This window comes from Herpailurus yagouaroundi, unplaced genomic scaffold, assembly GCF_014898765.1.
Source record: "Herpailurus yagouaroundi ecotype Mexico unplaced genomic scaffold, PumYag 189, whole genome shotgun sequence".
Lineage (NCBI taxonomy): Eukaryota > Metazoa > Chordata > Mammalia > Carnivora > Felidae > Herpailurus > Herpailurus yagouaroundi.
Window position 1 is genome coordinate 16,315,840 of NW_024412420.1, and position 13,173 is coordinate 16,329,012.

At 43.0% G+C, this 13,173-nt stretch overlaps 1 protein-coding gene across 10 annotated transcripts in view; it reads left to right on the forward strand.

Annotated features, from left to right (window-relative positions):
* The window catches only part of ATP6V0A1 (ATPase H+ transporting V0 subunit a1), a 58,784-nt gene that overhangs the window by 21,492 nt on the left and 24,119 nt on the right, over positions 1 to 13,173 (forward strand). For 6 of the 10 annotated variants that reach the window (XM_040497603.1, XM_040497605.1, XM_040497608.1 and 3 more), the window contains exons 6-11: positions 3,933 to 4,036; positions 4,406 to 4,532; positions 6,833 to 6,915; positions 7,531 to 7,624; positions 11,357 to 11,569; positions 12,236 to 12,386. In XM_040497603.1, coding sequence (XP_040353537.1) covers positions 3,933 to 4,036; positions 4,406 to 4,532; positions 6,833 to 6,915; positions 7,531 to 7,624; positions 11,357 to 11,569; positions 12,236 to 12,386 — 772 coding nt within the window. The remainder of the gene's footprint in view (positions 1 to 3,932; positions 4,037 to 4,405; positions 4,533 to 6,832; positions 6,916 to 7,530; positions 7,625 to 11,356; positions 11,570 to 12,235; positions 12,387 to 13,173) is intronic. The other 4 variants (XM_040497607.1, XM_040497610.1, XM_040497611.1 and 1 more) reach the window with 1 other exon arrangement.

Genomic DNA, 13,173 nt, shown 5'->3' on the forward strand with positions numbered 1-13,173 from the left:
GTTTTTTTTTTTTAATGCTTATTTCTTTTTTGAGAGAGAGTGTGCGCACATGCACACGAGTGGGGGAGGGGCAGAGAGAGGGAGACAGAGGATCCGAAGCGGGCTCCGCACTGACATCAGAGAGCCTGATGCTGGGCTCGAACTCACAAACCTTGAGATTGCGACCTGAGGAACATTTGGACGCTTAACCAACTGAGCCACCGAGGTGCCCTGTTACTTGAACTATTAATGTTATTAAAAACAAAATATTAAAACAAAATAAGAGAAATTACTTGGAAAGATAACCAAAGTGTTAAAATCAGAAGTTCTTTGTGAGTAATAAGTCTAAACACGAAACCCCCATGCTGAGAAGGCAGGCTGGAAGTCTTTACGACCTTCATGCCCAGTCAATCCATGGTGGGTTGTTTTCCCTTTATTCACGCAAAACATTTGCAAAACATTTCTTTCTTTTTTTTTTTTTAATCTCTGAGTACTTTTGAGCCCAAGTCCTGGGCTGTAAGAGGTTCTTTGACTGCTCTTGTCCTCAACCCCTCTTGTTCCTACACCCTCACCGTAGTGTAGGGAGGCTTCTGGCAAGAGCCACTCGGCCTTTCCTCTCCGAGTGCACGGTCAGTGCCTTGCCTGCTCCTGCCACTGGCTCAGAGGTTCAGCCAGGTCCCTCTCAATGGTGCCTGCCCTGCTATTGCCAAGCACCAGTCTCAGCTGTCGCTGCCATGGCAGGTGATAAGACCTCACAGAGTAAGTGCATCTGGGCATGTGAGTGCGCACGTTAAATAATGCAAAAGAAAAAGAAACATGGGACCCTCAAATCTCAGAAATGGCACTTTTTGCGTGAGATTTTCTTCCATGCCTGAAATCACAGTTTGCAAACGGCCTAAAATACAACCAGTTTTGAGTCCTTCTTTTTTATATAATTGGTGAACATGATCAATAATTTATAATAATGAGTTAGCAGAAAACGGCCAAATCGGGAAAGGGTTCTTTCCATCTTTAGGCATAGCGGTCATGATTGGCAAGGCATCTGGAAGGGAAAGAGTAAGCGTAAATTCAATATTCTTATGATTTAAGATGATTACAAATTCGACTTAGCCATTTCTCATCCAGAGCAATTAAAATGACTTGTTAATGATTATCCTTTTCTCAGTCTTCTTGCTTATGAAGAACTGTGAGAGCTGAAGAGTGCTCTCTGCATCTTTTACCATAAGCACCCTAGCCCATGAGAACGTAAAGAAGACTGGAAAAGTAATGGTTAATGGCATGCAGGTTCCTGCCTTCCTTTCCTCCTGAGTCTTCTATCCATCTGCTCTTCTTTACTTTTCTTTCCCATCTGCCTTCTCCTTTGGGGCTTGGGTGAATACCGGAAGTGATGAAATGCGATTTCTCTCTCACTGGAGATGGAAGTAAAAGTGTTTGCTCTTGGTAATTAATGCAGCTGGATCCGGATGTGCTACTTCTATTTCAGTGTAGACAGGGAGCCTCAGAAATTCTGCCACTTTCTCTTTCAGGGCATGGTTTCAGTGTTCCGACTGGGGGAAAGGGTAAACCAGAGAGCATAGCAAGTCATTTAAAGGCACGTTGGCAGTGTTGTTATTGTTATTAGGGAGCCCAGAATAGGATTTAGGTACCCCACAGTGTGGTTTTAGAGATTGTTTTAAAGGCCCTCAGTGAGCGGTCTGGTCCTCCTAGTTCCCCATGAGGCCCAATTATTTTATTAAAAAAAATTTTTTTTTTTTACTCCCCTCTCTAAGATTTAGGATTCTTAAGTATGAAGTGGTGAGATTATTAATTAGAATATCATCACAAGTTTCCATTTAATTTTAATTCCGCTGGGTTCTTTTTGTGCCCAGAGTCCCCAGGTGCAGTTTTCAGAGGAGTCTAGTTGCTCAGCACTTTTTGCTGTTAGAGTGGTTGTCCCCTTTAGAGCACATAGGCTTGCACTGAGTCTGATCTTTTGGGTTTACTTTAGCCAAGCCTTGTGAACCGCGTAGGGAAGTAGGCCGGAGTCTTGTGTGTAGCAGTCAGTTTCACTGTTTTTTTGCCAAGGGACATCCCAAGAACCAGTTGAAATGAGGTAGTCATCTAGATCCTTAAAATAAGTTGCCTGTGGCTTGCAATAAGCTGATCTGATATTAGGCAGAAACAAAAAAAGCCCCCTAAATTTCCACTTGAGAGCAAGTGGAAACCTGTGCCCCCATTATCTCATCTTAAACTTTTTCGTATATCATGACAATATTTCTCTGCCCTCTGGCATACTCAAAGCCTGCCCTACCTTTTCTTTCTTTTTTTTGAAGGGGGTGGGGAGTTGAATGTTGATCCTGCATCAACTTTTAGATTTCACTTCCCCAGAAAATTGCTTTCTCTTTTTTAGGTTCTCAACCTAATCATTTGGTTTATATTCAGGTTTATTTATACTCAATCCTAAAGCTCTCCCCCACCCCCCTTAACTTTACATTTCCTACGACTTACCAAGTGAGGTTCCCTTGATCAATTTTTTGATCGCAGGGTTAACAGGAATAGAATGTTTGGAATGAAGATGATAGAGAAAAATTCTCCTGATTTTTTTGTTTAGTTCTGCTTTTGAAAAGGAAGATTTTTCTGGCATATTTCTTGTCTTTGGTCAAACAAGTAGCGCGTGGATATTAAAGTTGAGGAGATCAGGCGGTAGAGAAGTTGACTGGCCTTTATTTTTTAGAGAGCTTCTCAGACCTTCCTGATTGATAAGAATAAAAGGTGTTAGAATGTGGTGGGTAGAGAGAGTCTAGGAAGTATAGACCTCCATCTGAGAAGGTCCCTCTCCTCCTTCATTTCATTGTATAAACTGTCATGGTGGAAATCATTTTAAATCTAAACAATTAAATTAGCCCACATGTTCTATATTGGCTTATGATTGGTTACTTTTTCTCACTTGATTTAGATTCCTGGCTTCAGCTATGTTCTCAGTGACCCTTAAACTATATAGCCTAACATGAACTTTTTAATATTCCTAGATTCCTGGTTAGAAATGAAGGCATTCAGATAGGTTTTCACTTTTTCTTCCCTTTATTGATGCAGTCAAGGCCAGGCCTGCCCAGCCAATATGCTGCTGCTTCTTTTGGAGAAAGAAATACTAGGGGAGAGGGGCAAAGGGAGAGAGAGGATCTTAAGCAGGCTCCATGAGTATGCTTAAGACACGGAGCTTGATCCCACCTCTCTGGGATCATGACTTGAGCTGAAATCAAGAGTCGGACACTCATCCAACTGAGCCACCCGGGCGCCCCGAAAGAAATACTCTTTAAGGCCCATGGCTTGGAACATTTTTTTTACAGTGGCCATGCTGAAAGTTTTCATGTTCTGAATTTTGAAGAGCATGGAAAACCCAGTCTTGTGGAGACGCCCCTTCCGCCTTTCTCCAGTCCACACTGTGCTTAGGACAGTGGCGGTGCCTTGCTTTTCTCCTTGGAAAGAGAGTCTCCATCTTTCACATTCTCACACAGGGAAAATTTTAGTTTGTAGCTACCTGGAAATTTGATGTTGAGAGTATCTTCAGAGCTGCTTTGGTCTTGCTGAAAATGAAGAAACGTTGCAGCTTCCATCCATATGCAAAGGTATTTCCTGGTACTTTCATGGCTTATTCAGGGAAACAGAGGAAAAATGGTTTCCACCTAAGTAACAGATTTATACATGTCATCATTATTTAGTGTTTTTTCTTTATTCCTTATTTCAAAAACCATTTCCCCAGATGCCTTTACTGGGGCTACAAAGCTTTCTTTACCTCTTGTTTCTTTCCTTTGTTTTCTTCCCCTATTCTTGTCTTCTTTTTGTGGCTGTCTTCTCTTTTGGTGGTTTTTTTTTTTTTTTCCCTCGTCTTTATTTTCTGAACTTATCTCCCGGTTCCTCGTTCCCTGCATGCCACTAACTATTTTCATTAGATATTAATTGATTTGTGAATTCAGGCTGAATTGCATCATCAGCAGATGGCGGATCCAGACTTGTTGGAAGAGTCCTCGTCCCTCTTGGAGCCGAGTGAGATGGGAAGGGGCACACCGTTAAGACTTGGGTAAGTACTACTGCAAGCCTCCGTATGTCAGTGGGGTCAGTTCATTTTTGGGGGGGACGGGGAGCAGCGGTCATGTTCATTGTTGCTGTTCAAGAGTGGTGAGACTGGCCCGTTCACTTGCTTCCAGGATGTGTTCTCTTCTGAGCCTCTTGAGAGGTGTTCCTAAGTCACTTGGATTCAGTTCCTGATTTGTCCTGTCAACCCTATCCTGGGGTCCGGGAATAAGACTTTGGGAGCCCTTTTGGCGTAACATTGCATAGCCTTGTGTTTGTCGTTCGTGCCCCTCTCCTCTCGCTTCCCTTCTTTGTCTTAAAGTCCTCTGTCCTGTGGCATGGAATCGAGTTCCCCATCTGCCTCTTCTCCCCACAGCTTCGTGGCTGGTGTGATTAACCGGGAGCGCATCCCTACTTTTGAGCGCATGCTTTGGCGGGTGTGCCGGGGGAATGTGTTCCTGCGACAGGCTGAAATCGAGAACCCCCTGGAGGATCCTGTGACTGTAAGACTAGGAAATTGTGTCCCGTGGAGTAGGTCTTGTAAAGGGAGCCCAGAGCAGTGACACTGCATGGTACCACCTGAATCTGACACTCCCACAGAGGAGCCCTTATGTTTACTCCTGCTTTGACTTGCACATTTGAAATACTGCTCTTTTTCTCTTAACTCCCATCGTGTGTGTACAGATGATGTATACTGACACGTGCCTGGACATTTTCAAGCCCCACTTGTGTAGGTATTATTTGGATTATAAATGTGTTTTTTTCCAGTTATCTTAAACCTCAGCTTTATTTTAAAAAAAAATTTTTGGGGGGGGGCGCCTGGGTGGCGCAGTCGGTTAAGCGTCCGACTTCAGCCAGGTCACGATCTCGCGGTCCGTGAGTTCGAGCCCCGCGTCAGGCTCTGGGCTGATGGCTCAGAGCCTGGAGCCTGTTTCCGATTCTGTGTCTCCCTCCGTCTCTGCCCCTCCCCCGTTCATGCTCTGTCTCTCTCTGTCCCAAAAATAAATAAATGTTGAAAAAAAAATTTTTTTTATGTTTTTATTTATTTTTGAGACAGAGAGAGACAGAGCATGAGCAGGGGAAGGGCAGAGAGAGAGAGAGAGAGAGAGAGAGAGACAGAATCCAAAGCAGACTCTAGGCTCTGAACTGTTAGCACAGAGCCCGACGCAGGGCTTGAACTCATGGACTGTGAGATCATGACCTGAGCTGAAGTCGGACGCTTAATCGACTGAGCCACCCAGGCGCCCCAAACCTCAGCTTTATATGCTTTCTGTTACTTATCTGAGACCAAAAGAAAATCAACTTTATGAAAATTAAAGCAAGATATCTGGTTCCAAGTTCGGTAATATCCATATAAGGAGAGAGTTCCTCAACTGTGAGCTCGATAAGTTGATAAAATTTTTAGTTGGTAAGGTTTTTTTGTCTACTTGTTTGTTGGGAGATTTGGAAACTTAATTTAAGGATAATATATTGTACAAGGTAGAATAATCTTCCCCACCCAGTGCTTTGCAGAGTAGGAATGGCTGAATCTCTTGGCATTTGACATAACGGGCCAGAGTTCTTAACATCAGCCTACACTAAGTATCGTGAGTCCTGATGTCAAGGATCACAAGCAAGGAAGATTAAATGTATTGCAAAAAAAAAAAAAAAAAAAAAATTACTTCCCTTTTGTATTGGTATTATTTAGAAGCCTGGGCTTGGTTTGTCTGTTGAAAATGATCTTTTGGATTTTCTTAGATTACCATTCTTTGTCCCACCTAAGAAGAGAGATTGAATTTGTGACTCCTCAGAGTGGGTGGGTCGTGCAGCTGAAAATCTGAGGCTTTCATCCTTTTATCCTCCTAAACAGGAGGGTGATGGCACTTAGGGTACAGCGAGCCCCCCAGAGGAGCAGTTTTACAGACTCACTGAAGCCTGTGCTTGGCTTGTGGAGACATTGCAGTCTGCAGTCACACCTCCTGTGGAACTGTTCTCAGGAATCTTCAGCCAAGTTTCTGGGCAACAGAAACACTATTATCAACAAATTGAGGAAAGGGGGTCTGGCTAGCTACAGCAGAGCAGCTGCACAAAGAATGCGCTCCAGTTTATTCCTGGAGAATGAAGGAATTTAAGACATGTAGCGTCATTGTCTTCACGCCGCATCTCCTTTTATCCTTCTGAAGTCTGTTTGCCTTTTATTATAAAAACTCTAGGAATATGAGAAATACAGGCAACTAGAGACAATACTAGTTAACACCCAGTTAAGCTTATTTTTCTGATCTTTCCCTGCAATCCTTGCATCAGACTTTGCGTGTAAACTTGGTATTTGGAATAGATTGCCTTCCTCCCTGCTCCTTAGATCAAACTTAGCATGAAGCATGAGATTCTACATCAACATTCTTCCCACCTCTGTTCCTTAGAGTTACTCAGTCCCCTTTATCTGGGAATTTCTAAGCATGGGAATAAGCAGGAATGGCTTCCTCTCCTCTCTTCCGTACTTACTGAGGTAGTATAAGGTTTGAAGTTGAATTGGTAATAAGGGCTATATTGTGCTACGAGGAGAATCATCTGAGCATCTGAGCATCTGTGTTCAGCTCACGGTTGAGTTTAAAAACAAATACAGAAAGTTTTTTGTGCATTACGGATTATAGGACAAATGTTCTTATAGTGGAGCTTAAGAAACGGATGGAGGATAATAGTTTGAGTGCAGGGTTGCCGTATCCTTAAAGGACTCCCATTCCTATATCACCAAGAAAGTAGGTTATTCAAGAAATATTCTTCCAGAGTAGAAGTCTAAATTCTCTGTTTCTGGTTTGGGGCCCAGGGTGACTACGTGCACAAATCTGTATTCATCATTTTCTTCCAAGGCGATCAGCTGAAAAACAGAGTCAAGAAAATCTGTGAAGGGTAAGAGAAATGTGCCTCCCTGAGGGTGCAATCAGAATGCCTTGACTGTTAAGCCTTAGGATACAGAATAATGAAACAATAGCCCTTTTAGTCTACCTTAATGTAATACATATATCTTCTAATAATGTTAGGGCTATTTTAAATAATTAGAAATGGTCTCAGTTCATTTTTAAAAGTACTGTCAAAACCACAATTTCCTTTCTTTGGAAAGAAAGTAATTAGGACTCATGGTTTATAAATGCTGCATTGTTCTAGGACAATGGGTTTGTGTACCCAGCAGTGTGCCATAGGTATTGCGCCTGTAAACTTTTCTGAAATTCTGCCTATAAGATCTCTTTTCCATGCCATTTTTCTCTAGTAACTTATAATATGATTTGTATTACTGAGTTTTATAATTTTAATCCAAGGAAATTTAGTAGCTGCAGAGAATGTCGAGATTGTTCAAATGTTACTGCTCTATCTATAGGACACTTCCTAGTTATTCATGATCAGGGCACCACTCTGAACTAATCCTGTTTTGGTCCTTCTAGTACATTAAGATTACTTTCTGAGGTTATTTAAATTGGATAGGTTAAGAAACTTCGATGTTTGTCAGGTTGTGTCTGTATGTTCCAGGTTCCGGGCCTCACTCTATCCCTGTCCTGAGACACCACAGGAGAGGAAGGAAATGGCTTCTGGAGTTAATACCAGGATTGACGATCTCCAAATGGTAACAGAGGGCTGGAGGGCATTTTGGTGTGTGGTTTTTTTTTCCGGGGGGGGGGGTGATCGTGGGGTTCATGGGGTCTGGAGCCGACAACCAAGAAAGAATTCTTGAAGGTGTCTTTGGTGCAAAAAGGTGATTTTATTGAAGCACGGGGACAGGACCCATGGGCAGGAAGAGCTGCCCAGGGACCATGAGGAGAGACTGGTTGTATACTATGGGGTTGGAGGAGGTAAAGTCCAGGGGAAGTTTCCAGTGAGATTTTCATATGCTACAGAAGACTCCCAGGATAGTGGAGGCCTAGCTATTGTCAAGCTAAGGTGGTTCTTCCCTCTAGCAAAGCATTAATATTAAGACAGTAAGGAATTCCTGGAGAAACATTTTACTCTGCCAGCCTCAAGTATTTGTCAATGGGCTGCAGGTTATAAGGAGATTGAGTTCTATCTGCCATTTCCTTCTGCCTTTGTTTCCCACATCACTGTGGAGGGGTGATGGAGACTTAGGTCCTGCAGGACTATGATCTCTATCAGTTAACCTTAGTTTTCCGCTTTCCTTTGTTCTTGGGCAGCCAGGAGTGCTGGAGGAATATCACACATATCCCATCTAGGAGTTGGGGGGAGGGTGTTGGCGGCCTGTCAGCTCGCTTTATGCTCCCTCATCAGAAATACTATAATAGAAAACCATTCTCCTTCCTTGAAACACTAACAGTTTGTTAGGCACCTACAGCAGCCAAGACACCAAAAAAAAGAAATGTCCATGGGTAACTTGTGCCCTTGGGAGTTGGGAAAAAGTTTCAGGGAATGACTGTTAAAAATAGCATTAATCATCCTTAAACGCGGCAGGAATGCTATCCATCCGAAATTGTCGTTGCTTAGTGTATTCAATTTCCCTCCTCATGAGTTTGAGGTATTTTTACAATTTAAAAAAGTATGCTTAGTTAAGAAAAAAATCAAGTAATAAAGAAGTACACATAAAGTCCATTCCGCTGTCACACACACTCCCCCTCCAGAGGCAGCTGCTCTTGACAGCTTGGTGTGTATCCTTCTGGTCACCTTAGATCTTAATCACACAGTCTAGGCAAAGGGTCCTAGTATAACTCTAGTACCCAAGAAGAGACTGCGCTAGATTTTTACCACATCACCAGTTGGCTTATGCACTCCATTGTCACAAAATCCTAAGGAAGGAGTCATGATTGATGCATACGTGGAAGGAAAGGGTGGCCAGTTGGAGCTTTGTTTTCTGTTGAAAGACTGTGATGATTGCCCTCTTGAAACATTAAAATATACAGTTGTCCCCCTGCCACCCACGAGTTTGCTTTCTGAGATTTCAGTTACCCAAATCAACTGTGATTCAGAAACAGATGATCCTCCTTCTGATGACATCAGAAGGTCAGTAGTAGCCTAATGCTGGTCACACACCTAACACCACTCCCCATACTTCATCTCCTCATGCTCATGTAGGCACCTTTTCCTCTCATATCCTCATAAGAAAAAGGGTGAGTACAGTACAGGAAGATATGTAGAGATATCACATTTACAGGACTTTTATTATAGCATGTTGTTACACTTTTATTATTAGTTATTGTCAATTGCCTAATATAATTTAATTAATTTATAAATTAAATTTCATCATGGGTATGTGTGTATAAGAAAAAACATACTATTTATAGAGTTAGGTACTATTCACCATTCCAGGCACCCACTGGGGGTCTTGGATGGTGTCCCCTACAGATAAGGGGCGCCCTCTGTACTTAATTCCAAAGACTGTTCTTTCCAGTGGAGGCAGAATCACCAGAGATGCTGTAACTCCCATCTCAACTCCCTTAGTCCTTTTTCCCTCCAACTCCCATACTGTATGACCCACCATCTTGACCTATTGCTGGCTCCTTTGAGAAGCACTCACCTCTTTAACCAAGGGACGAAAGTTTTTAGAGCTGCTGGTGGGTGGTGGGCCAATTAGTATGTTCTGGGTTCTAAGCCTGTCTTATCCCCTCCTAGACTCATGGATAGATTTTTAAAAGGCATTGGCAATATGGCCAGAATTTGATCTTTAAAGTACCCAGCTATATGAACTGAAACTTTAAAAAGGGATTGACTAGGGGCGCCTGGGTGGCTCAGTCGGTTGAGCGGCCGACTTCGGCTCAGGTCACGATCTCGCGGTCCGTGAGTTCGAGCCCCGCGTCGGGCTCTGGGCTGATGGCTCAGAGCCTGGAGACTGTTTCTGATTCTGTGTCTCCCTCTCTCTCTGCCCCTCCCCCGTTCATGCTCTGTCTCAAAAATAAATGAAAAAAAAAAAAAAAGCGTTAAAAAGGGATTGACTGTCAAGGAGTGAGATGTGGGTGTGGGGGATGGGGAAAGAGAAAAGCAAATAGGGCATTGCTTACACGTTTATCTAGCATTCTTCCAGAAGTTTGAATGGTAATTGTAAAATTGTCAGCAGCCAGAAGGAGAGAAAATAACTTTGTTCCTTTATTCTTAAGTGATGCAAGAGTTTCTCTAGCCTGCAGGTTTTTTAGAAACCTGTATGGAAGTCCCCACCTACTGCCCTTCAGAAAGTAGTTACTACTTTTCTCTGAATTGACTTGATGAGCCGAGTATGATAGAGCCTTGTGCTAACATGGCTAGTGCATAACTTTTTCCTCTGTAAAGAAATGTGGAGATTTAAGGTCAGTTTCCATACAGAAGTGTGAGTGATGGGTTACTCGCCCTTTGGCTTAGCCCCTCTTCTGCTATTGAAATCTTAAATGGTGATTACCAAGGCAGTGGAATGTAAAGTGTCCCTTCCCTTTCTTCTACCGTGGTTTCAGTTTCGGCAGCGTGATCACTCTGAGGAAAACCTGTACTGATTTCCAAAGGATCAGCACTGAAAATGTTTCCCTCCCCTTCCCCCAAGAAGCCTGACAGAAAGGCAAAGCCTCATCTGCCCCATGATAACAGTGGTATGTGGCTGTCTAAATCCCCTCTAAGGCCATGAGTCCTCCTGACCCCACAGTGTCTCCTGTCTCTTGTTCCCTGGCATGGAGTCTCTTCTGGCATAGGTAGACAACGGTGCTCAGCCCTGCCTCTTTCCCATCATTCCCTGATGCTGGCTTATGTTCAGGGGATTCTGCAGCTTACTGTTCTTAAGTATGGATTTTATCAACTCCCAGGCCTATGATGATGCTGACTTCTTTGAGTTTGAGACTCCATATGGAAAGCCATTGCTCTTTAATGATCCAGGTAAAAGCCAATGACCTATATTGTGCTGTGGACTTGGTGGGAAGATAAAATATAGAAGAGCTAAAAACAATTTCCTCAGGTTTCTCTTCAGATTGAAGCTAACAGAAAATGAATATTAGTAACTAAAACTGTAATTTCTTATAATTTACCCCCCAAAAAAGCCATTCTATTTTTTTTAACGTTTCTTTATTTTTTGAGAGCGAGAGAGACAGAGCACAAGCAGGGGAGGAGCAGAGAGAGAGGGAGACAGAATCTGAAGCGCTCTAGGCTCTGAGCTGTGAGCACAGAGCCTGACGTGGGGCTCGAACCCACAAACCGCAAGATCATGACCTGAGCTGAAGTCTGACGCTCAACTGACTGAGTCACTCAGGTGCCCAAAAAAAGCCATTCTAGTCTGAAGAAGAATAGATCCCTAGCAACCCTTCTCAGAAAGCTGTGCCTCTTTCCCATTTATATGCTGAGATCTAAGACTGGTTCTGTATGTAGAAGGATCTCTCCTTGTTCCCTTCTCTCCCAAAAGGTTCTGAATCAAACAGAGGACCACCGCCAGAGGGTTCTGCAGGCGGCTGCTAAGAACATCCGTGTCTGGTTCATCAAGGTGCGGAAGATGAAGGCCATCTACCACACTCTGAATCTGTGCAACATAGACGTAACCCAGAAGTGCCTGATCGCCGAGGTCTGGTGCCCTGTCACCGACCTCGACTCCATCCAGTTTGCACTCAGAAGGGGCACGGTGAGTCCCGCACCACTAACCATGCAGCCAGGAAAAGAGGTTCCCGTCAACAATAACATGAATTAATTACGTTTTTGTGGCATTTTTACTTTCAGACTTCTTGACTATACTCACCTTGTACTCCTCTTATATCCTAACCATACATTTTGTACATCTTGGTTTTCCGAATGTGGAAACTGCAGTTCAAAAAAGATGAAATGACTTGGTCGTATACCCGTGATTCTTCAGGGTAGCTCATGACCACAATGTTTCCTGATCCATTCTTTCTGTCCAGCAGACCACTTCTGAGGGATACCTCTGGCAGTCCCGCTTAGTAGTTAGAGTTTGAAAACATTCGCTGCTTTCTCCATAAAAGGAGGAGAGAACAGCGATAATCTCAGAAAGGCAAATGATTGTCTTCAGACAAGGAAGTGCCATATTTTCTTTGGTTACACATTTTAGAACTGAATTTTTTTCACAGTAAGGATATTCTTCCCAAGACTTAATGTAAATTTTTCATCGTAAATTTTATACCTAGTTCCGGTTTCTCCCAAAGATGGGAAGATTGAGAAACAACTCACATAGAATAAAATGCACGTATTTTATATGTACAGCTTGAGGAGTTTTGATGAATATGTTCATGGTCAGGATGATCTAATTTTGCTATGTGTGCTCAATGTTTCCCAGGAACACAGTGGCTCCACTGTGCCCTCTATCTTGAACAGGATGCAAACAAATCAGACTCCCCCAACCTATAACAAAACGAACAAGTTCACATACGGCTTTCAGAACATAGTAGATGCTTACGGAATCGGGACTTACAGAGAGATAAACCCAGGTAAAAAGAGCTTGAATCTTCTAGAGGTTTGATTTTTTGTTTGTTATTTCTTCTAATGCTTCCCTTCAAATGTTCTTGAATAACTGGCTTAAAACTAACAGTGTTGTCAAGATCTCAGCTCTAGTGTCATTCCTGTAAAGACGTGCCCACTTTGACACAGAGAGGGAGGTTTGTTGCTGGGTGGCACTCTTCTAAGAGGTGGTTTTATAGGAATGAGCTCAGTGGATTGGATTCTTTTGTGTGCCCTCACAACTATGAAACACCTGACTTTCTCTAGCACACCATTTGCAGGAAGTACTTTAAGTTTTTTCTAAGATATCTGATATTTTTAAAAGGCTTCCCTATACCAGGTTAGACAGAGAAAATATAGCAATTACTGACCATTTTAGACACAAAGCAGATTTCCCAAAGCAAAGCCAGGAGAGTTAATTATTAAATCAAGAGTCTGGGAATTCGTTTTTAGCTGGAGTCTTCTACAGGACTGACTTTGCTCTGGGTTCCAGGCTTTCTCCCACGTACCTGAGAGCTTTATTCAGCTGGGAAATGGTTGCTGCACAAGAGAAGAAAGCTGGCCTGTCAAAGGAGCAGTGTCCCAGGAGTTAGAGAAAAGGAATCAAAGAACAAATTACACTGTTGCCAGGGCTAGGGACAAAACTTGCATTTCCTGTGTCCTTTGTTTAAAATGCTAGCAGTAGGCCTCGATGCCATCAGAGCTGCTTTGTGAGGTCCTGTCATGGAAGGTTTTCCCTGAGAGTCCATCTGACCAACAGCTCAGGAGTAAGTCCCC